The sequence below is a fragment of the Schistosoma mansoni genome, chromosome 1 (genome assembly GCF_000237925.1).
Source record: "Schistosoma mansoni strain Puerto Rico chromosome 1, complete genome".
Taxonomy (NCBI): domain Eukaryota; kingdom Metazoa; phylum Platyhelminthes; class Trematoda; order Strigeidida; family Schistosomatidae; genus Schistosoma; species Schistosoma mansoni.
Genome location: NC_031495.1, coordinates 11782413 through 11808800, shown reverse-complemented (window position 1 = coordinate 11808800; position 26388 = coordinate 11782413). Strand labels below are relative to the sequence as shown.

General features: G+C 31.4%; 1 protein-coding gene across 1 annotated transcript in view; it reads left to right on the top strand.

Annotated features, from left to right (window-relative positions):
- The first annotated feature begins 3148 nt into the window (after window positions 1–3148).
- Smp_163630 (MEG-4 (10.3) family) overlaps window positions 3149–26388 on the top strand; it is a 28180-nt gene continuing 4940 nt past the window's right edge. The window contains exons 1-13 of the mRNA XM_018793269.1: window positions 3149–3225; window positions 4396–4417; window positions 6649–6666; window positions 9297–9314; window positions 12177–12200; window positions 13349–13367; window positions 13655–13678; window positions 16925–16949; window position 22440; window position 22466; window positions 23428–23447; window positions 24748–24768; window positions 25339–25359. Coding sequence (XP_018647798.1) covers window positions 3171–3225; window positions 4396–4417; window positions 6649–6666; window positions 9297–9314; window positions 12177–12200; window positions 13349–13367; window positions 13655–13678; window positions 16925–16949; window position 22440; window position 22466; window positions 23428–23447; window positions 24748–24768; window positions 25339–25359 — 269 coding nt within the window. The 5' untranslated portion in view covers window positions 3149–3170. The remainder of the gene's footprint in view (window positions 3226–4395; window positions 4418–6648; window positions 6667–9296; window positions 9315–12176; window positions 12201–13348; window positions 13368–13654; window positions 13679–16924; window positions 16950–22439; window positions 22441–22465; window positions 22467–23427; window positions 23448–24747; window positions 24769–25338; window positions 25360–26388) is intronic.

The following is a 26388-nucleotide window of genomic DNA, read 5'->3' as shown; positions in this document are numbered from 1 at the left end:
AAATATGTATAAGATTATATTGATAATAGACAGTATAAACTGCTTAAACATAGCAATTACATACACAGTTGTTTTTATTAATTAGTAAAGTACAACAAGGTGCTAATTAAGAATTCCCAAGATAGTGCTATTTAAAGCAGATAGAACTAGATGAAGACAAATGAATGGATTACATTTAGAATTCTTAAATAAGAGCACAATTAAGTACAAAGAAATAATCAGTTAGTGGAAATACTTTTATTTTATTTATTTAGGCTCATATTAATTGCTTGTAATGTAATATTTTAAGACCAAAATTCTAATTACTATTTAACATACTAATAGAAATGAATTAGGATAGAAGTTAATATGAACACATTAGTATGATGTAGCAAAGACTTAAACGAAATGAAAAATTATAATAAAACGTTGGAATTAAATAATATCAGCAATAAAAGGTTGTGGAACATAGATTAGTGTAGTAGCAAAGCTATGGCGTTGAGTTTCAATGGTTACGTTGTGTTACTTAGATACAAGTTAATGATTGTCTGAAATGGTTTGAATTGACCTCATAAAAATAAAACTATGGACTCGAAAGAAACGATGTGATGATGCATCATCTGTAAATCCGAAGCGAATAGACATTGACTTTCCGTAAATTGCAGTCTCTTTAGATTATTTTTTTTCTCGGTTTATCGATATATATTAGCCATCTACTATTTGAATTTATACAGTTTATTTTGTCAAAGAACCGATTCTGAGCTTCCTGATAGTACGTTATGTTTGTTGTCTTTATAATCGATGATCGACGACAAATGAATGAAGTGAGACCTAGAATGCAAATATTCTTGAATATATATTCCAGTAACTGAACTTACTGGCATATTAAAATAGTAATAAACGGCTATAGTATAATTAGATTGAATGGACATAAATAGACTGGGATAATAGTAGTATCGGATAATTACCCGATTTAAACATCTTTATAGTTGATTTGTAATATATTGGCACAAGCAGTCAGAATCATCAGCAATTGTATTAGAACAGAAATAACACTGGCAATAGAATATCCAGTAATCGTATTCTAGTGACAAATCTAAGACCTGATTTGACTGGTCTTACCTGCATTGTATGGAAGTGAATACAAACTGTTCAGAGTGTTAATTAGTCACCAGTATGTCTTAAGTATTTATATATGAATATAGAAAAAGGGCCGATCAACAGATAGATAAATAAATATTTGGACATTCACACTAATCATACAAATGAGCACAAATTAACCAATAGAACAGAAGTCACAGATTTGACAGTCACTTATATTCCAAAATGAATAAACGATTATGTTCATTTAACGAGTTTGTATTAAATACCATGTAATGAAGTGAACTCAACAAGTTATGAGTAACAGTGGCTGTCTTTCTTTTCTGAACTTTAGGTAAACTAGAAGCAACATCAATAGACCAAATGAGATTTTGTACAATTTTACGCAAACTAGACAATCAGTAATTTTAAAATCTATGTGGATAAGTATTGACACTTAAACGGGAAGAATGATGTTAAGCTGTGATCAAAGACAGAGAGTAATAATGTATTCAAAATATAGGGGGAGGTAAAAAAAAGCGGATGACTATTTGGCTGTGGTCGATTTTTAAGCTATTCGATTCACATTAAAGTAAGTATCAATCCCACCTTTCAAAAAGGCCTTATTTTTTGAATATCACTGAGATGGAGGTGTTTCTTTAAATAGCAACACCTATCTCTAGGAATTCGCAGCTAGCTTAGCACCGTTTGATAAGCTAAATATTGGCTGTTGATTAAATAAGTTCCATACAAATTAAATAACCACTGCCTTTTGTTTTTAGCTAACTATTCTCGACCTTATGGTGATGTTTTATATACAGTCACAAACTCATGACAAATTATTATGAACACTCTTATCACTAGTAACTTAACAGGTTTTAATGTTAGTTGATTGAAAGCAGTTGTCAGATATTGCTTTTTTTTGCTATTCGGCATGCGTTATCAAGTTTTTTCTTCAATCTAGTGAGAACTGATGATCTCTGATTGTTTTAAAAGCACAACACCTAGTTTCACAGTTGAAGATACAATCTCTAAGGTAGTGAAACTGCGTCTGATCTGTTGTGGGACTCAGATCCTTACACTAAGTTGCTAACAATGTCATTCCTGCTTAGCTCTAATAAACTCAATAAAGTGTATCAAAACAGCACATGCGTTGCCGCAGCATTGAGTTATTGCAGCATTAAAACAGAAAGATCCGAAAATTTATTTAATATTTGATTTGCCGGGTCAGGTAAGTCAACTCTGTGATGTGGATTATGGAACTAAGCTTTTTACCTGTAAACGTTTATTTATATTAGTCGATCACTGATTATCATTCAATGTTATTCTGTCTCGGTTATGTTTTAATAAGGGCGCGCTCAAAAGGTTAATTTCACAATAAAATAAAATGTTATCACTAGTATATTAAACGACTGAATATAATCAATTAAGCTCGAGCGTCTAAACAATGATATATTAACGAAATGTAGCTGTATATGTTACCTATATTTGTAAATCCTGTTTCAGTTTGGGCACGTGGGCAGTATCACAGCCCTCACACAAATCAAATGAGATTTGTGCGGCGCATATATATCTGGTGCTTCCTTGTACCAATATTTATGTGTTGTCGATTAGGACTATGGACTAAACAAACCTAACATTTACTACTATTCATTACTCAATCTCTATATTTATGCGATAGTTTAATGATGTCTAAATTAAAGCATAAAATGAACTAAGTTTTAATGCAAATAGAATTATCTAGTCCATTTCTATCATTTCATCATCCTATTTCTAAACATTCGAGTTTGTTTGTTTTACATTTTTTGTTGTTGTTGTTTTGTTTAACCAATACTTTTCTTTACTTTTTCAATAATGTAAACTTGTAACTTTTGTCATTATTAACTGTAATATTCGTTTCCTTTACATTTGGTTTCAATTTTATTCGCGATAATCATCTTACAATTACATATGTTTACAAAAGATATTTGACTCGAAAAAACAAAACAAACAACAATACACTTAATGTTATTTAGTGTACACAATCATTTCTAAAAAAAAATAAAACTATATTAAAGTCGTTTATTTCTTGAATTGCCCATTATACAGGACGGAAGTTGAAATTCAACAATATGAATATCTACCTTATTGGTATATTATGTATTGTGGGTTTGATTATTTCACAAGGTAAGTAGTAACTAAGCTGAATGATTTGTAAGGGAAAAAATAGTTTTCAAAAAGTAGATATTAATGATTTTACGAACTGGTGATCAATAGTCATAAGTAGATGTTAATTAAAATATTGTGTCTGTGGTGTATCTTTGGAAACGTTTTTAGACCTTGGTATAGTATTTGAATAACAACTAAAAACATGTTGAATCATAGAATTTCTAGTCATTACTGTTCATTGTAGGATGAGTAGTATACACTGACAATTTCTTCTTAAATGAAATTCAGAATTTTCATGTTTCTAACTGATAGCTAAACTGAACAAGTTTACCTTATAAATTCACAATTCTTTTGATGAATAAATGAGATTCAGTATTACGAAGATGTGAATACTAGGCAGGAATTTACAATTATTCACTGAATTTAATAATGTACCATGATAATGTTCCTAAATATTCAATAGTAATAATAATAGTAAATGTTTGCATTCACTACTATGAATTTCTCTATAATAAAAACTTCGTGACATTAATTATGTAGTAATGCAACAGCAGAGATTCAAATCCTGAATATTCGAAAAATTATTTACCATCAGTTCTAGTTTGTTGAAGTTTTCTACTAATCTACCTGCTACGATTTCCTCTATTTATCATATGTTGAATATATATTGGTTTCAATTTAATTGCCTCTTGTTTTATTAAAGAATAGATAAGGAGGAAATATATCGACGGTTACAGTATTTCTATTTAAGTTTTTTTTAAATAATATTTACCACTGCTTTAGAATGTATGCTTTTTCTAACAGCCTATAGATGCTTAGCATTTATAATGGTTCAATTCAAACATATCTCAAACAGAAAAGTTAATTGTCATATTTGTAATGCTGGAAAATAAATGACTCAAAGGTTTAAGGAAACTGATGTAATCAATAATTACAGATGTCCCATACTAGGAAGAAACAGTTTACCGGTGCTTTCAGGTTTTCTATGGTGGTCTAGCTTTAATCGACCCATGAATTCAACTATTAAATTAAAGACGTACATGGTATTTTTGAGGATTTGATGGAAAAAAGTCTAGTGTGTTTAGCTCATAGAATAACCTGTGAATGTAATTCCAGTGTCTGTATATTTGAATGATATTTCCACACATTTTCTTCATCAGAACATTATTGAATTTCGATTTAAATTAGGGTCTACTGCTAACGGAAGTCCGTAAGTTTTTTATCATTCGATTACCAATTATTATTGATTCTAATTCTGCAGTTTGGACTAAGTTTTTCGTTTTATTCAGAATCGGTTTTTTGTATCAAATGAAATCTTTCTTTTTGTGTTTAATGTAAGTAAACAGTAGATATTTCTGGTTAATTGATCCTGCTACCTGAAACTACATATTCACGTTGAATCTTAACAGTTCAGAATTTCACTTTGAGTTATGATCATTAAGTTTCCTAAGCTTAGAAAATATTTTACTTGAATTCAAGATTTATCTTTTCGTGTTAAACACAGTCTGAAATTCGCTGATGATTTTACACTGACTATGAGTATATGAATTATATACAACAATCTTTTGAATAGAATCCATGAAACGACCAGTTTTCATTCATGCACTGAGATATTACCACTGGAAATATTGAAGGCACTCAAAGGTAGTTATTATTTGAAGCTTACCTCTTCATGTGTGTCATTTAAATTGACTTCTCTGTAAAATATGAGTTATCTTGCGTGTCGCCATTTAATCTTTCAGAGATTTCAATCTTTGCAAATATCCAGGTCAATAGTTTGTAGGAATGTGTATAATTTACACAACGTTCTCATATAGTTTACACAGGTCTGGAAAGCTACGAAAAAGCTACTAATGTTTGCCGTTCCAAGGTTCAATACCTATCGAAACCAATGTAGGATATTTGGGCCTCAAGTAGATCACATTGTTACAGACGTATTACTATTATTCTTTTTCGTACACTGCTGCTACAGTGATATCAACTTGTTTGTTGTTATCTAGTCAACACTGATTGATGTTATGTTTGTTGCTGAAATAGTGTTACCAATCAGAAGAGGTATGGAAGATCTATTATATGCTATGAGATTCGTTGGTTGGTACATTTTCTAAGGCAGTTGTGTTCAAAGACATTTTATATTCCGACTATAACACCTATTGTAATCCCTTGAACAATTTGTGACCATCAATCACTTATTTTTCGACAACTGTTATGATTAAATAACTTCAGCTCACAAAATAAGATGCTCTCATCTCTTATACATCAGCCATTCACTAACAACAAGGGAATCTTCTCTACTCAAATTTATTTGTAAATACCAAGATATAGAATATCTCTTATTCGGTCCATATAAAGTAGACTTTTACAGTAATATGTTTATGTCATGAATGTCAGATAAGTGACTAAAAACACCAAATATTTCTAATTGTTAATTTGTCAATCTGTCTACCTCTTAATTGTAAGTATTTAGGGGGGGGGGAAATAACGTAGGCATATGCTAACAATGTGTTCTTAAGAATATCAACAATGTAAACAATCATAGTTTATAGGGATATGATCAATATTAAAAAGAACTAAGCAAATATAATTTGATCACTATTGAGTTATCGTTCAATTAATTGTAGGTAGATTTAGTACATTCCAATTAAATCAATGATACCTGTTATGCATTATAAAATCAAATGAAAAATAGTTTTTCAATTACCATAATAATTATTAGTTCTATATAACTTTCGTCTAATTTAGAGAGAATAGTTTCACAGTATTTGAGCGCCGAGTTGATGTAAGACATTAAATAGTAATAATATATATTCAAGGAATTAATTCCTTGAAAAAGCTTGGATCAGATTGCCAGGCGAAACGTTAGATTTACTTCGAATTCATTCGCTGAGATTTTACAAATATATTATTCCTATTTAATAATTAGTTCTATTTTAATAATAACTCTGAAACATAACAATGATACAGTGAACTAAACTATCATTGAATCCGTCACAAATAAAAAGATAAACATTTATTTTCAGAGAGGAGATTTTGTACAGATTATAGTAATTTAATAGTTAAACTCATGAATCGATTAAATCTAGATCATCAGGGAAAACCTGCAAGCACTGAACAGCGCAATTTCGTGCACTGGTTGAAGTTAGACATTAACATCGTTGGATACCGGCTCAGTGATCTAGAGGTTAAGCATCCGCGCGCGAGACCGAACGTTCTAGTTCCGGGTCTTGCATGCCAGATCGTCGATGCGCACTGCTGAGAAATCGCATTACTAGGAAGAAACGGTTTTGTAGTGCTTCCAGGTTTTCCATGGTGGTCTAGCTTTGATCGACTCATGAATTCAACAATTTCTATTTGTTTACATTTCTTCTATAAACAATCAATAATATTTATCTCATTGTTATAGTGATAATTCATATATTTTTTTGTTTTGTTTTATTCAAGACTTGACGATCGATTCAAGTGAATATTCTTATATATTAGATATTTTATTTAAAAAAATAGTTTCCAACCATATAACTTCTCAAATTTATCAATATACTTTATCATTTTCATTATTTCTGTCAGGTTCTATGTAAATCTAATCTCATATTGAAAAGACATTTTGATTTTATTCTAAGTTCAGAGTGAAATCTATAGTACAACAAAAATAAAATCACCTATGAGAATGAATGAGTGTTGCTTAAACATACTATGAACAGGCAACAAAACAAAAACAACAACTTAAGATTAGTTATTGTTCCGAAACTACATAATCAAAGGTATGAATGATGAAAGACTAATATATGAACGAAGAATATTCTTTTCGATAAATTCTCTTCAGGTTCTACAATTATATATGCAAATTAATAGTCCACAAGGCCAATTAATCAATAGTAATCTTAGCTATTGAATGACCTAATTTGACTATTGTACTTACGACCTTTCGTAGTCAAATGTAATTGTCTCTCTTACCTTCATTCACAAATCTTTGTATTATTATTATTATTATTATTGGTTAAATATCATTGTTAATCCCCCCTATACATGATTCATTCACATCACATTGATCCCTCCTTATTACGTCTCACTAATTTTTCACACAATTTAGTCTTTTATCAAACATTTGATCGAATTGTAATTGCACTATTATCTCTCTCACCCTACCTGACCAACATTTACTCGGATCACAGATCTTAAATTTTCACCTAACATATATACAGATTCAAGTTCACTTTCTATATAATTCATATCAACATTAACAACTTTCTTCTATTTGGTTTGACAATCCTAAATTTACATACTTTAAACGATGTACTTTGCTCTTAACCTGTCCATTTTTTCCGGATTATTAATTTGGATACATAATTGTAGAACCTGAAGAGAATTTATCGAAAAGAATACTCTTCGTCCAAATATTAGTCTTATAATATAATGGGGATCTTTAAACAGTATGAATAATAGCACAGAATACCTAATTGTTGAAATCACATAATGGTTAGTTAACTAGGCTTAAATGAATTAGTGGTATTTACAATAAATTCAACTATTCTATGAATAACCAGTACAGTAGGTTAATGTAAATGATGTTTGGTAACAAATTTGATTGAGTAGTATACCCTGTTCAGTTTTCATATTGATGTTAGTGAGATAAAATGCTAGTGATTGAACATGTTGGTTTTCAATGGAAACTACAGTTGAATTTTTCAGTTAAGTTTCATTCAAATGAGTCAGTATCATGTTATTCTAGGAATTTTACAAACAATTGCTGTAACACTTTATTGAAGGCTAAAATCTCACTTATAGTAAGGACTATCTTTGAATCTGGTTTGATAAGTAAATATCAGATCCAATTAAGATGAATCTTAATTTTTACAAACATTAAATGTAGATCTTATTACCTGTGTATTCAATCTATTTAAACAATTTACTTCTCTCTATATATACAGGGATTCTGTTAGAAATAAAAGTTGTATAAATTATTAAGGTTAAAGAACCGATAAACATGACAATAAAAATAAATCTGTAGTGGAATTATTTAATTGATTATTAGAATGATTGAAGTATTGAATAGTTTATCCATTTAATTTTGAGACTTACATTACAATAGAATGACTGGTAATCGTTGTCATGGTACATATTTATTTGTTTATTCCTTTTTTGATTTACTCTAAATATTAAAACACAAAATCTTTGGTGACATATCAGATCAAAATAATTTTCAGCTAATTTAAAACAAAAAGATATTTCAGAAGGGGTTTTGTGAAGATTTCACTATTTTCATAGTTGAAATCAGTGGTCTATCGGTTAAGTGCTCTAGCGCGAGACTGGTGGGTCCTGGGTTCGAATCTCGCGAATGCGGGATCGTGGATGCGCGCTGCTGAGGAGTTCTGTAATAGGACAAAACGGCCGTCCAGTGCTTCCAGGTTTTCCATGGTGGTCTAGCTTCAATTGACTCATGATCTCAACTATGAAAAAGATATTTACATAACTTTTTACTAGTAAAATATAAAGTATAAACATTCCGTTAATTTCAAAAACAATTTTCATGGGAAGTTTCAATCTTATGATAGACAATTATTTCAGTTCAAATTTTAAAGGATTTCTATTCATTGGGAATAGTTATCAAAATAAGCAAAGATGGATAGTGGCTAACAGTGGAATCCAGGACGCGCGTTTCGTCCTATTTCGGACTCGTCAGCTGGATGTAACTGCATCTTAGAGCTGATGTTCACTCTGGGACTCAAACCCAGTATCGTTTGCTTCAAACGCCACCACGTTATTCACATAGCTACTGAGTCCTGATATCTATCTTTCCTTATAAAGCTTGTGACTTCAGGCAATATAGAAGCAGTTCGCACAGGATGTACATATGCCAACAAGAGACTGATCAATTGCAGTCTTAAATAACAATGGGAAGATACAAGTAAACAACAACAAGTGAAGTTATCAAAATAGTTTCAATTCATATGATCCACCATTTAAACAAGTTGGATATTTAGTTCTTTCTCATTAGATTTAATATTATTTCTTAGTGTAAATGGTTTTTACAAAATACATTATCATTCTATTGAATATTTTTGTTAATTCTTATAACAAATTTATTCATACAGTGATGTTAATACCATAAAGTAAGTGAAAGTATTTAAGGTTATAGACAAAGATGATAAACATTAATCAGTGTGTATCGATAAATATTCTCATTTTTAAAATAGAATCTAAAATAAGTAAAGATGGATGTGGCTAGTAGTGGAACCTACAACGCATGCTTCATCTTATTTCGGACTCGTCAGCTGGATGTACCTGTATCACAGAGTTGATGTTCACTAGAAGATTCGAACCCAGTACTGTTCGCTTCAAACGCCATTACGTTATCCACTTAGCTACTGGGTCTAGATTTTGCGATGGGGTGAAGTTTTAATTCATTTTGTACTGGTTGCTTGAATCTTCCCGTTGATGTTTAGGGCTGCAATTGATCAGCCTCTTATTGGAATATGTATATCCTGTGCATATTGCCTCGATATTGCCTTTGGTCACAAGCATTATAATCTGAGATGATGGTGGCTAACAGTAGAATCCGGAATGAATAACTCTGGGATGCAAGTGCATCCAGCTGACGGGTCTTTCGAGGTGGCCTGCTTGAATATCTGGGCTACCTGTTCCTGCCATCTGAATATTTCAACAAGTTATCTGTTTTCTTGTTTGTTTTAACACATCATTATGCCTATTAGTTTCATAATCTATTCAGGTGTGCTTCTGAAAAGTTTACGACATTTCTCCGTACAACTTACAAAAGAGCCTAATCAGAGACATCGTGGTTACTGGCTATATGCATCGAAAAGAATATACATTATTCACGTATTGATTCCTAAACTGTTAACATCTAACTGGAGACCACTCAATATTTATCGCAAGGATCGACCAAGAAATAAGAAAATTAAATTTATTGAAATACTTTGTGCTGAGGATTCTATATTGTACCAAAAATATAATATTGAATAAAGCCACTAATAATAAGAACTACAATAATGATAATAATAATAATAGGATAAAACGCTCGTCCTGTATGCCACCGCTAGTCACCATCATCTCAGCTTATAATACTTGTGACCAAATGCAATATCGAGGCAATCCTTACAAGATGAACATATACCAATAAGTAACTAGTCATTTGTAGTCCTAAACATCGATTGTAAATTCCTTGATTGATTGTATTCCCGATAAAAACATGAAACATTCTTATTCAGTAGTTCAATTTCCTTTCATATTACTGAGTATAAAACTTAATCAGTTGAATATATATATATATATGGTTTTCAGGCAGAAAAAAATTCCATTGAAATTTAAAGAATCTTTATTATTTTGTTTAAATTCTACTTTAACTATTTAGTGAGTATTTAAGGTTATGGGGATTGAAAGTTATTCTCCAATTTTTTATATTTTCTGGACAGTTCTATTCAAATAAATAGTTTAAGAAAGACATAATCCTTTGGACTAAATATTACATTGTTTTAGATGAAAATTGAAAATCAAAGTATAAATAATTATTATCAGAAATGGGTTTTTTGTGGATATTATAGTAATTTATTATTTGAGATCATGAGTTCGAATCTTGTGAGGCAGGATCGAGGATGTGCACTTCTGAGGAGCCCCACAATAGGATGAAACGGCCGTTCAGTGCTTCCAGGTTTACCATGGTGATCTAGGTTCGATTGATGCATGATCTCGAATATTAAAATTACTATAAATAATTAGTCTGTAATTTGTTCAGTTTGATTTTATTTACTTAGCTACAACGTCAATGATCATAAATACCTTACAATAAACGGCTTAGAAGTTGTAAAATATGTCTTAAACAAAATGTTATTAACAAGTATACTGTTTTCACGTTATTTTGTTCTAATCAAAGTGTATGAATACAACCATCTTGTGGAAAAAACTGTTCTCAATTTTACGAAACCGTCAATAATTCAGGATATCATGAATTTTCAAGTCAATAGATTGAAGCTGATGTATATAAAAAGCAATTATGTTCTGTTCAGTTACGACTCCAAACCGTAATTTATTCAAATAATCCCTTTATGAAATACTTTACACATAGTTTTCTGTTTTATGTACTGCTATTTTCATCCGATATTAGGTTGTCTGGGGTCAAATTGTAATGATCTGAGGTCGTCTAAGTCTTATACTGATACATACACTTACTAAAAAAGTGCGCATATAGGCTAATTAAGTGAGAAAACGAAGAGAGATTTGGAAGCTTTCATTTGCTAAAGAAAGAAAAAATATATATGCACAACTCATTCATGAATATTAATAAACATCTTTCCGAAAATTCAGCCACATTTTCAACCGGTAGCTTATGCTTATTTCTTGGCCAATGCAATGTTCTTGTCAGCACCTCTCACTTATCATTTGGCCTATGTCTGATTCATTCAGAGGATCACATATTCCATCGTTCTGTTTCCAGCTAAACAATAAAATTGGCAACTTACTGAAGAAGTTTCTAGTAAGATGCTGGAGAATAGAATCCTACTAATTTCAGGGTATTAATTTAGACTGGTGAGTCGGTAGATTTCGATAACTTTAAGACATTTTTTTCTTTTTAAATCGAATATTAGAAACAGAATGTTTCCAGGCCAATAACTCTTTTAGTAATGAATCAAGGACTGATATTGATTGAAAACTTTTAACATAAAATGATGATGACAATAAAAAGATGATTTATAAAATGTTATTTCAATAACAACAACAATTTAGAATATGATAATCTAAGCCATAAAGCATCAAGTAAATTTAGTTCGCTTGTCATCAATCACACTTTGTTATAAAAGTAGTTTACAAGGATAACTTCTAAATTTCTTTCTGTTTCCTAATACATAAAACATTAAGTAGCATCCATAAGGTATTGATCATATGTTTCAAGCTATCTGATTTATTGAAAGTAAGAATCTATTTCACTCTTTTGTTTCTTGATTTACTAATACATTTAGCAAGAAACAATTCACCGAAGAGGAGTAAGTTCACTTAGATAACTATTCAAACTAAAAGATAATTAAGCTAATGTATATAGTGTTGGAATGTCTGAGGAATAATTCAGCAGTGTTCCCAATAGTCAATCCTGTAAGTATAGTATCCAAAACTGATGACACTGAAAATGCTCAGAGTGAGATTGTTTAACCAGCATTACCAATAAAATTGCCCTTGATGTTACTAATTGTGCATAAATCTAATCCATGGAGATAACTATACATAAAATTCCTAATAGTACCATACTATTTCAGTAATAATAGTGAACATCAGTTAGTCTACGAATTACCGATCGTCAGGTATTCTGGTGTTTACTACAATTTCAGTAGAACAATCACACAGAAATTGGATTCCGTCTATAAATGATGCTACATAGTTTAAGGAGACTGACGATGCATATCTGTGTCAGTTGTTTGTTTTGGTAACTAACGAAACTAAACTCCGTGATATTTTCAATAAAGATGAACAACAACCTAATGAATAGTGAGCTAAAATAAATTCATGAATAGAAGATAGAACGATAAATAGTATCGAAACAGAAAAAAGGATGGAAAAGAACAGTCAATTTTAAAAGAGTACTAGAATGACAGTAGTAGCCGTATCGATAATGTTCTTATGAAATTGATAATACAATCCCAACAAAATATATTTCAACCCTTGAATCACTAATCAAATGATTGGATGCATTTTTTTAGTAATTACAGCCTCCAGTCATCGATTTTATTAGAAAGATAGCGTTACTATAAATTACAAACCAAACAGTTTGTCCAGGATGAAAACGTATAGTTCACAAAATAAGTAGTAAGACAACACTTTTATCCGTCAAGTTGGTCTGAAGGTTAGTCTTATTGACTTAATAGTATACATCACAATGTACATAATAGAATAATAATAGAATAATAATAATAATAATAATAGAATAATCATAATACGAATCATACTATAAACGAGAAACACATGATATAACATGAAACGGAGATATGAACCGCTGTTATGAAACAACGAATGCAACACATAGAAGTCATTTGTGCCTCCCTGTATATTTTTATATAAATGATAAAGTAAATAATTGATATATTTAATTTTCATTATTAGTTTGATCGGTTTTATTTTGTTGTTATTAAATAAGATTTTCCAGACTGATAAATTCCATGTAAGTACATGACATATGCATGAATTACCTCTATAGATGACCCATCAAAATCAGGTTTTTTAGACCAAAAGTAGTGTTTGTAACCTTATTAAGAACTTGGAAATTACAGTATTGTAAATTTGAAGAACTGAATCAGTTAGGTTAAACATGAGCAAGCTAAAAATACTTAAATCTTATGATAACCTTTGTACTGTTGAATGATTGGGTGAGAATATAGTGATCAACATCTTCTAATTATATGATCTAATCTAATACACTCAGTAATATAAAATTATGTATGTGATTCAGGTTAAAGGAGTATATCGAAGACAAGTGAGTTCATTCAATGTTTTATAACATGATTACATAATCAGTAACCATCTTTAATAAGCTATTTATTGAGATAATTTTATTCAAACTACACAATTACATAATTAAACAAAATTAATGCAATCATTAAAACAATAACCTGGATGATAAATATTGACAAACATAGTGATTTGACATAAGTATTGAATGTGTCATATAACTCAGATTATAATAGCTAATTTTAAATCTATTATTATCTTTAAAATGACTTTAATCTATTTTACATATAAAATCAACTAGGTTAATCAAATAATATTATCAGAAGAGGTTTCGTGGAGATTTCAGTATTTTCATAGTTGAAAACGTGAGTTAATTGAAGCTGGACCACCAGGGAAAACTTGGAAGCACTGGACGGTCGTTTCGTCCTATTGTGACACTCCTCAGCAGTGCGCATCCATAGTAGTATATAGGAAATTTTTAACAACAGTCATATTTCTCTTTATCTGTTAAAATAAATGATAGGGTAAACTATAAGATAATAACATAGAGCTATAGCTTCACATTTTATGGTTGGCGTTTATTTAGAGGGTTAGTTTTCTACGGGATGTGGTCGTTAACCCCATGCCCAAACCTTCTCCTTGACCCGGGCTTAGGATCGGCAGTAACTAACTAACTAAGTAAGTAAGTAATAGCTTGACATGTAAAAATACTGGAAACTATATGCTGAATAATGCAATATGTTTAATTTCAACTCATTTTTGGGTTGGATAAACTAAAAAAATCTGATAAAAAAAAACTATTAAACATTCATTATAGTTTGTATTGACAAATAAAAGTGCTGAGACTATAATTTATGAACAACTTTTGAGCAACGCTAAAGTGACTGTCAGAATATTCACCTACTTACTGGAGCTAAATGAGGGTTATAAAGCAGTGTGAAAAATAAGGATTATGATTTACGATTGATGGATAGAGTTAGGAATTACATTTATGGTTTTTATCACGAACTGACATCATCTAAAATGCCAAAACTGTATCTAGACAAATGGGTGAAGGAATTTCAATCCAAAATCCGAAACCTATTATCTTAAATATGATTGGTTTGTCTATAAATTATAGTTTCGCCATAAAAGTTCCTTTACACTAAATGTAAATTCAGAAAAAAATGTGGGTTCTAATGAGAAAAAAAACGTTTTAAAATTTAAATATACTGCCTACGCTTTTGATAGATGAAAGAACCATTGGTTACTCGGTAAAATATTGTGAAGAAAGAAACCTTCCGAAAGACTGGTTGCTTTTAGATTAAACTAAGAGGCAATACGCACAGTATGCACATATGTTAATTAGAGACTGACCAGTTGCAGTCCTAAAACATCAATGAGAAGATTCAAACAAACAATACTAAGTGAATTTAAACTAGAATTTAGTTAAATTAAAAGCGCAGATGTAATTATATGAATAAGTTGTTTTGAAAAATTCCTAAATGTGGTCTGGAATCAACGTCAGTGTTTATTGCAATACAGCACAATCAACAAAATACTTAACAAATAAGGATTAAAAAAATCAGAGAAGCATTTAAATAGAGGGAAACAGGAACGGCAAACTGACTCAATATTTCTTTGTGATAATTCATTTTTGTATTCGTTGCGTAAATCTTCCAATTAATGTTTAGAACTGTAATTGATAAATCACTTATTGACATACGTGCATTCTGTGCGGATTGCCTCAATATCGCTTTAAGTCACAAGCATTGTAAGCAGTGATGATAGTGGCTAGAAGTGGAATCCAGGTCGTGTGTTTCATCTCATTTTAGATTTATCAGTTAAATTCACGTAATGGTATTAGAAGCGAACGGTACTGGGTCCAAGTCACAATATTTAACACAACTCTTACAAATTTTAACTTTTTTCACAGGGATAACATTTTAATTTACATCATAATTGCTTTCATTATCATTTCGGTGGAATTATTTAGTATTTCTGATGTGCGGATTTTCGATCCCACTGCCAGCCACCATCGTTTCTACTCATAATAAGATATTTGTGAAAAATTCCAGAAACGTTGATATCCGCATAATTGAAAAGTATGTGAGCATTTGTTTGTTAAAATGTTTAGTATAAATTGGCAAAACCTATAATGACTGAAAATTTCAGAATTCACTTAAAATTCTATAGAAGCCACATGTGAACAGATGATTTCAGCAAATTCAGTACAACCAAACATCATAAAACTACCAAATACTCATGAATGTAGCGTTTGACAAATCCGGAGAAGAATAGATACTAAACAATCATTTAAGCATAAAGCTGAACACTGAATAAAAGAACGAATATTAAAACAAATCAGTCAGTCATATGCAATTTAGATCCTGACGTATTTGTGTATCGACTAAAGTTACCTCATTATTTTGTCACAGAAAATTAATATTATGAAAACCAATTCAAAAATCGCATAAGTAATAAAGTTATCCGTAGTAGTAGTAGTAGTACAAAAGATTAGGTGTGGACAACAAAGATCTGACAACAAAGAAAGTATTTGAAAACAAGTGTAAGGTGTTATTGTAACTCATAATTTGAGAGAGGACAGAAATTGAATACATTTCCACCAGTGAAAATGATTATGAGACATATCAAGTGATCTTTTCAAACCTATGGTTGTAATAAATGCGTGAAACACATCCAGGTATTTTACATCTACCGATATTCTTCAATCCAACAGCCGACCACTTCATGGAGTGATTCCATATCTTAGTTAGGCAGTCCCTTGCTTTCTTCCTGTCTACTTCTAAACCAGACAGCGTACCTTGTCTGGGTTATTGGTGGCTGAGCGTTCGTAAAAAATATCCAAACTAACTCAGTTGATGAAAATTAATTTCTTCATCAATCACTTTGTCACATTCACATACTATCCTAAACCTAAATTTGGCATTAGTCACTCAGTGTTACAAACATAAAGGAGAAATGAATCAGAGGCACATACAATGCAATAATAGTAAATCAAGATATTTCCCTATTCTTACACATCACGTTTCACTATTAAAACATCGAACGGAATAGACACATGGTCACTAAACTTGCACATATGTTGGTAGATGTATAATTAAAACGTCAAACAAGATTTCTCAGCAAGCACAAACAGAGTCGGTTAGATAAAATCTCATCAGAATTTAAACATTAAAGGAATCATAAAAAGTAATAATTAGAGTACCTTTTCAAAATAACTCTCAACTGTTTGACAACAAGTAATTTATCTTATTTCTCTTATACAGTAAGAAGGATAAACACCCTACTCAGAAGTGAGTCAATCGTCTGTTGTCATTTATCACATTGATTTGTTCGTTGTTTAATTAAGTGTTACAAATTTATTCTTCTAATTTGTTCATCATAATTTATCGGTTCGTGTTCAATTTCTATTTTTGTTTGTATGCCTTATCCACATTTTTATCAATTTGGATCAATTGAATTCTGAGATTACCATCTATTCATAATGAACTCGCTTACTCATATTAAACTAATTCATCTTATGTGCACTGTCCAGAGATAATGATGACCATCTTGTACAGAAGTGAATAAATTCCTAATTGTCTATTCTTATATTAAATGAATTCGTTGTATAAAATAGGGTACACTGAGAGTTAACAAATTAGATTCGTCAATCTTTGTTAGAAAGATAAAATCTGTTTCCTCACTTGTAATGTTCTAACTTTCAAATCAATTATAGGAACTCATATAGCATCCCCAAATAATGTCTTTTAAATGACCTAGATTGTCATTTGACAACTTTAGTTGTTGAACTATAAAGCATAACAACATCAAACAAAACCTGACATAGTGCACAACAGACAACGATTATTTACCTTCCTCATACACATTATGTATTAATAATAATAATAATCACGGGAGAGCATTAAGGTTTGTTGGTGAAAGAGGTTAAACGGTGTCCAATAAACCAGATGATCTCTCATCACAACATCTTCAAGAAAGGAAAATTATCAATATTTGTAAAGGGTAGTCCACGGATAACAAGTGGTATGGATGGAACCACAAAACTGTAATTCTCCTATCTGGTGATCATCAACCCATAAAGATTGTGTCCCACATCACTGAAAAAGTTTACAAAATACAATGTGATGTATTGTAAACCAATATAAATCAATGAAATATGGTAGATCTGAGCAAAAACTCGAAACAAATATCAAGTCCAATATCACTGATAATGCACATAGAAAACTACCAAACACAACAATGATTTACACAGATTCGAAATAGTGAAAAAGAATAAAGATGATCAAAAAGCTTTAATTTACCCACAACTGACAACTTAATCGAACCAAAAGCCATGATAACTCACATGAAGGTATGATGAATGAAAAGGGTGTCATTATAGAAATCAATTGTCAATACACCAAAATTCAATATTATTCAAATATTCGACAAAAGCTAATAAAATATAGAAGATGCATTTCATTCCATCAGATGCAATCAACCAAATAAACTACTCGTTTGAATTAGTGAGAATTCATCAAAAAACATTCTATAAAAGCTTTCAATAGTAAATCTAAAACACAAATTCTTCAGCAAGTTATTTAGAAAAGCCATTACAATCTAATGAAAATCAAATAAACTATGTATTATTTGATGCAGAGAGATTCGTGATAAAACCCATGAAGTGTTAAGTGTTACATGAATGGAACACCAATGACAATACAGTATCAGACAACATGGTCAGAATTAATGATTCCTTAGGTAATACAAATATCGGTAGTAGACTCATTGTAATTTAAGCACTAGCAAATATATTACCCTTTATACGATGAGGAAATTCAATCTCATTTCTATTATTTAGAACAACTCCCAAACCTACAACACCAAAGTGAGTGGACTGACAGTTGTCTTCCATTTATTCTTTTTATCCCATACGTTTAACGTTTATTAAGTCTGTACGATATGCTCTCACTGTCATAGAATAGCACTGAGAAACACTAAATTCCGGTTGCAGCAACACAATGACTGAAACCTTCATCCTGAACTATAACCCTCAGTTATTTAGCTACTTGAAACACAGGAATTGATAATAACCATGAAAATAATCTGAAATCCACCGACAATAGAAGTTGTGTGGTGTGAATTGATTTAGACATTCGTCATCGGAACATGTATAAACTAAGGAGGACGGTGATATTTACAAAGTCAAACCAAATCAAACTGGAATATACTATTTTATCATCAAATCAATACAAAACATTGTTCATTTATGTTTTCTTGACGAAATATTCGTCACAACACAAATTAAATGTGGAAGTTGAGTTTTCACAATTAACACACTTTAATAATATATATAGAGAGCTTGTTTTCTTGCCTATATAAATTCAGACTGGAATTGATCAATTTGTGACATTATGTAATTTCTTGAACTGTGTTGTCCACTATTTACTTGAATGGTTTATTCATTTTAATTTATCAGTCAGTGTTTGACCTCCATGTGTAGATGAGTGTGTGTGTGTGTGTAATGTGTAATGTGCATTGAAATGTGGAAGTGATTCCGAATTATTGTCAGAAATCGGTGACCCTATTAATTCTGTCTACCGAGTGTGATATATTAAGAGAGTGGTTCATATATCTGAATAGTTAATGGAGGATAAATGCAGAAGTTGAGGACAACAAGAGACATCAGATGAGAAATTCTTATCACAACGTAAAAATGAAGGGTGTGTTCAAATTAGTCATGAGGTCCTTCTAGTTTCAATCACTCGACTCATTTCAAGTGTTCAGTTGTCTTTTCATAGTGGGTAATGGCAGTTTGTTTTCCTGTGTTTGTTTAAAGGCAAATAAATGATGGAACGTCAGACAAGTGAGTTAATTTCATTTTATTATTGCTCGAATTACTTTATTGAGGATCGAGTTGAATGTTATTATAACCCTTAAATACTCGAGCGGGAAAGATTTAAGGCATTTGCATTACGGTCAGTTATCTAAGCAACATTCAAAATACTTACAAAGTAATTAGCACTTTTGATAAATCTGGATATTTGTCATATCTTGTGGGTTTGTGTGCCCTGTATAACGTGACGATGCCGCCAATTAGAATACAGTGATTTATCGATCGGACCAATGACACACAAAACCTGAGTGAGCAGCCTAGAGTACTTATCGTTCCTGATTTCTACCTAGCCCAGCCAGTTAAGTCCCGAACACCAATCTCAGCCTCTGCAATATGATTCATTTATTCCAAAGATACCGGGTTTATGTATCAACCAGACAGACCACATCGTACCATAAATTAGGAAACAACATTTGTACAAGATTTAGCCAAATGTGGCTGTGAATGTGGGAGGTAGTAATTGATAGACTGAGCATAACTCAACAATGGTAAATCGTATAATAATAGCTCATAGGTCAAAATAAAGCTCATAATAAGAGGTACATGAATATCAATAGTATAGTTATTTCACAATTATACAATAAAAATATACGCATAGTGTTGGCTCATAAATGGATTTCAAAAGATACCAATCATTATTCTTATCGGGACATAACAATAGTATAGCAAGAAAACGAGTATTATCACAAACTTATAAAGTATTAAACATGATACAGAATTCGTAGACGTTGAAGATGATTTTGCTTCACTTTGTAGTTCGTGACATCATAGATTGTATCGTTTCACGTTGAACTGAAATACGTGTGTGAGTACCATTAGGGTAACTATTAGTAGCAAGCTTTTACATTTAAAAATAATCAAGATCTACCTACAAGTCAACTGCATAGAAATTCGATCAGTTCACTTGATTTGTAAGTTACACTAACAACACTTTCCAGAAAGACAATGAAATATTCTCACTCAAACTCCCCACTCATAAAATAGAACTCTGAAAATATTTGAAAACTTTAAATCATAATGAATGATAAATTCATTTTGTATCGTTTCTTTGCATCTTTCCATTGATGTTTACAACTGTAATTGATCAGTGTCTTATTGGCATATGTACATTCTGTGACGATTGCCTCGATATGGTTTTAAGTCACAAGCATTATAAGCAGAGATGATAGTGACTAGAAGTGAAATCCAGGTTGCGCGTTTCATCCCATTTTAGACTTGTCAGTTGAATGTATGCGATGGCGTTTGAAGTGAACGGTACTGGATCCGAGTATCTGAGTGAACATCAACTCTAAGATGCAGGTACATTCAGCTGACCAATCCCAAGTAGGAATAAACGCGGGTTTTCGATCCCATAGCTAGCCACCACCATTTCTACTCATAATAATGTATTTGTTAAAAATTCCAGAACCAGTGATACCCACACAATTAAAAGGTAAGTGAGCATTTGTTTATTAAGATGTTTAATATGAATTGATTGTCAAAACTTTTAATGACTGAAGTTTTCAGATTCCAGAAAAGCTAATAAAATTATAGAAGATGCATTTCATTCCATCAGATGCAATCAACCAAATAAACTACTCGTTTGAATTAGTGAGAATTCATCAAAAAACATTCTATAAAAGCTTTCAATAGTAAATCTAAAACACAAATTCTTCAGCAAGTTATTTAGAAAAGCCATTACAATCTAATGAAAATCAAATAAACTATGTATTATTTGATGCAGAGAGATTCGTGATAAAACCCATGAAGTGTTAAGTGTTACATGAATGGAACACCAATGACAATACAGTATCAGACAACATGGTCAGAATTAATGATTCCTTAGGTAATACAAATATCGGTAGTAGACTCATTGTAATTTAAGCACTAGCAAATATATTACCCTTTATACGATGAGGAAATTCAATCTCATTTCTATTATTTAGAACAACTCCCAAACCTACAACACCAAAGTGAGTGGACTGACAGTTGTCTTCCATTTATTCTTTTTATCCCATACGTTTAACGTTTATTAAGTCTGTACGATATGCTCTCACTGTCATAGAATAGCACTGAGAAACACTAAATTCCGGTTGCAGCAACACAATGACTGAAACCTTCATCCTGAACTATAACCCTCAGTTATTTAGCTACTTGAAACACAGGAATTGATAATAACCATGAAAATAATCTGAAATCCACCGACAATAGAAGTTGTGTGGTGTGAGTTGATTTAGACATTCGTCATCGGAACATGTATAAACTAAGGAGGACGGTGATATTTACAAAGTCAAACCAAATCAAACTGGAATATACTATTTTATCATCAAATCAATACAAAACATTGTTCATTTATGTTTTCTTGACGAAATATTCGTCACAACACAAATTAAATGTGGAAGTTGAGTTTTCACAATTAACACACTTTAATAATATATATAGAGAGCTTGTTTTCTTGCCTATATAAATTCAGACTGGAATTGATCAATTTGTGACATTATGTAATTTCTTGAACTGTGTTGTCCACTATTTACTTGAATGGTTTATTCATTTTAATTTATCAGTCAGTGTTTGACCTCCATGTGTAGATGAGTGTGTGTGTGTGTGTGTAATGTGTAATGTGCATTGAAATGTGGAAGTGATTCCGAATTATTGTCAGAAATCGGTGACCCTATTAATTCTGTCTACCGAGTGTGATATATTAAGAGAGTGGTTCATATATCTGAATAGTTAATGGAGGATAAATGCAGAAGTTGAGGACAACAAGAGACATCAGATGAGAAATTCTTATCACAACGTAAAAATGAAGGGTATATTCAAATTAGTCGTAAGGTCCTTCTGGCTTCAATCACTCGACTGTTTTCAAGTGTTCAGTTGTCTTTTCATAGTGGGTAATGGCAGTTTGTTTTCCTGTGTTTGTTTAAAGGCAAATAAATGATGGAACGTCAGACAAGTGAGTTAATTTCATTTTATTATTGCTCGAATTACTTTATTGAGGATCCAGTTGAATGTTATAATGACTGTAACTTAAATATCAGTGTTCGAACTTCATATATACAAGCAGAATTATATTTTGGTTTCTGTGCATTAGAGTGTGGATAGATTGACGAATGCTCTAATCATAAGCTATTTGACAACTTCAGATTAATCAAAGAGAACTACAGTCGAAACTTAACAACACGATTATCAGAAGTATTCCAGGTGGTGTGCTGACTGAAATTTCCACAATAGTGAATTTCATGGTAGGTAGAATTCGATGAGCACAACCAGACGTATTGTAATTTGATTTCGTAATGATCACGCGATCAAATACGAAGGAATCATAGGTTAGTAAAAGTACCATAAGTACCACAATTTAAATGAATGTTGGTCTTTTGTAATTCCTCGTACGACAGCTTCATGTAATTCATCTCAGATTCTCTTTTGAAGTTATTTTTAATGTTGTCTGGAAAATGCCCACTAGTGTTAGAATTGTCACCAAAAACTTAAACCAAATCTCTTTTGTCCTAGTAACGCATTTCTTTTTTGAAAATGTCATGTATGAAAACTGAGGAAGGTACGTTTCAATAATGGGACCTCGAATGTGTATTTTGTTAAGTTATTTTAGTTAAAAGTTCATACATTCTTGAGAATGTTGATATCCTAATGAACAGTTTTCGATGCGTTTAACTGTTTCCGTTACAGGTTAGATAGCCTTTGTTGCGTATTAATCATTTGTTGACCTTCGGCTTCTTCGAAGCCATTTAACCTTTCTTCGAGACACGTTCACATCGTGTTGAAATTTGACAGTGTAGTGTTTTCTACTCAAAAATATATTTCAAAAAAGAAGAAATATTATCGTTTCCTAAAATCCTTGCTGGAAACCTGTTAGGAACGTTAGTGAAAGAATATTTTCTTTTCTCCACTTTTATAGACCTAAGTCCATAGCCGATTTGTAAGTCACCAATGATACAATATGCTTTCATGATACTCAATAACAATTTCATGTAACTAGTTAAGAACGAATAAGAAATTGAAAACCATTGAACACAGAAAGTTCGCAGTTATTTCGGATATTCATTTGGGAATGTAACCCATTTATACCAACACCGTGTATTTTCAACAACGAATATCTCATGTTATTTAACGGCAGTAACGGGGCGATTCACACAGGATGTCTTGTTTGATTATCTTTCATAGATAAAGATTTATTAACACCATTCTATGATTTTAGAATCATAAAAATTGACAATAATAGTAAAATGTATATTTTACATAATTCAGTGAGCCATATTCTCCGTGAGATAGTGGTTAACTTAATAGATATTTTGTTTATGTCAATCTCTACCATCCAGTCAGGTACAACCAAAACATTAAAAAAACATAAATTGTTAGTCAAACATCATGATATGATGATCCCACTCTTTTTATATTTTGACAGCTAGAATTAAGGATTGTACTAAAACAACTCCTAAATACTCGAACTGGAAAGATCTAGAGCATCTACAGTAGGGTCAGTTATCTAAGCAACATTCAAAATACTTACAAAGTAATTATCACATTTGATAAATCTGGATAGTGTAGCAAGAAAACGAAAATTATCACAAACTTATAAAGTATTAAACATGATACAGAATTCGTAGACGTTGAAGATGATTTTGCTTCACTTTGTAGTTCGTGACATCATAGATTGTATCGTTTCACGTTGAACTGAAATACGTGTGTGAGTACCATTAGGGTAACTATTAGTAGCAAGCTTTTACATTTAAAAATAATCAAGATCTACCTACAAGTCAACTGCATAGAAATTCGATCAGTTCACTTGATTTGTGAGTTACACTAACTTCACCTCACTGCACAGACTAGTGGCTATCAGGACGCAGTAGCTAGGTGATGTTGCTTGAAGTGGACGGTACTGGGTTTTATTCCCTGTGTGGAATGCAGGCGCATCCAGCTGACGAGTCACAAGTAAATGGAAAAGCGCATCTTATATTCCATTGCTAACTACCATCCATCTTTGCTCATGATGTATAATGTTATTAAAATGAGAATAAATCATTTATCACACAATTATCAATTCAGTATGCTTGCAAGCCTACATAACACTTCACACTAATCAAACAGTTAAATATAAAACTACTTTGGATATCAATATCATGGTATTATTGATTCTTTAGCCTTTATACATAGAAGCTTTATAAAATGTTGACATTAAGATGCACTAATTATTGAAAATTCATCTTCCATTAATAAAGTTTCTTAATCAATAAGCCAAAGTAAGTTAAACAATATCCGGATACCTTTTAATATTCATCGTTACCAATTTGATCTATTCAACATTTGCTAGACTTTAATATTTGAACTATACGTCAATTATTATTATTATTACATTGAATAATGTCTATGGAAGTTCTATTTTCCTCATGAATCCCTATAAAGTTTCTTGTAAATATTTCTGTCTAATTGTACAATTAACTAATGAATTTAATATTCAAACAATTAGTTTGTTATCAGAAGGGGGTTTTGTGGAGATTTTAGTAATTTCATATAGTTGAGATCATGAGTCAATTGAAGCTAGACCACCATCGAAAACCTAGAAGCATTGGACGGCCGTTTCGTCCTATTGTCGGAGGGGTCCCGGTGCTTCCAGGTTTTCCATGGTGGTTAAGCTTCAATTGACTCATGATCCTAACTATATAAAATTAGTTTTTTATTTGAATAATATATGAAGAAAAATGTAACTTTTACATCTGATTTCCATATTGAATAATTCGACTAATATCTAACCCCTGAGTATTTGATTGGAAACTCAGTGAATGATGTATCTTTCAAATTCCCTTATCATTTAGGGTTCCTTTGTGGATTGTAAAGTGAGTCTGTCAGTTCAGTTTCCGTAGTGGTTTGACATGAAAGTTGTATTTTTCGAAAATTTTTTTTGAATTATTTCTTGAAATAATTAATTGATGAAATTAATCTTAATGAACTAGATGGTAACTCACTTTTCGGTGTAGAAGCTTCTCAATTTCAAACATCAGGGAATTACAGTGGCTAAAATAGAAACGTAATAATTAGGTTACATTGACTTGAAATCTGTAAAATGCCAGATTAACTTGGAATATTTCATTTATATTTAGAGAAATGAAAACTTAGTTTTTTTATTTTACGATCTGTCACCTTATCCGTTTATTTATTTATCTGCTATGATGACTTCAATATCTCAAATCTTGTCATGATTTAATTTTTTTACTGTATGTAGTTCAATAATGATATATCTGAACCTTTATCAGGAAGAGTAAAACAAGATTGTCGTTAGGAAACATTGGACTTAGGATTGTCATAGTTTTCAATTGTTAGCAAGGAATATTTCTATTCTTGAGTGAGCTGGTTCTTCCTGTGGGATTCAGATAAGTTTCATCCAGCTTCATGGTTTGAGATGTTACCATTTTGTTATCCGTGCCCCAAGCGACCTATTGGATATCGAGTCATTTAGATTAATGTTCACATTTCAAACTGATCCATAGAATTCGATCAAGAATAAAGGGCTAAGCAAACATAACATTGGTCACTACTCAGTGACTTACAAATGTATGTATAACACGTCTTTGTTTTTAATGTTTGTAAACAGATATTTGTATTATCCACTAATATGTCGAAATTCTTTTTGAATCATGGTGCTCGGTTATCCCCTATTTTTTGTCGCCCGATTTCTCCTTTCTAAATCAACATTTTTCAGCAGAATATCATCTGAAAAAGATTAGACACAATATCAATCTGTTTCATCCTAGAGATTGTAGAATGTCAGCGTCAGGTCTTTGGAGTGTACTTTAATCTTTGACGTATAGTTCAACACAACATCAAAACTATAACCTTCACGATCTGAGGGAAACTCCAAAATA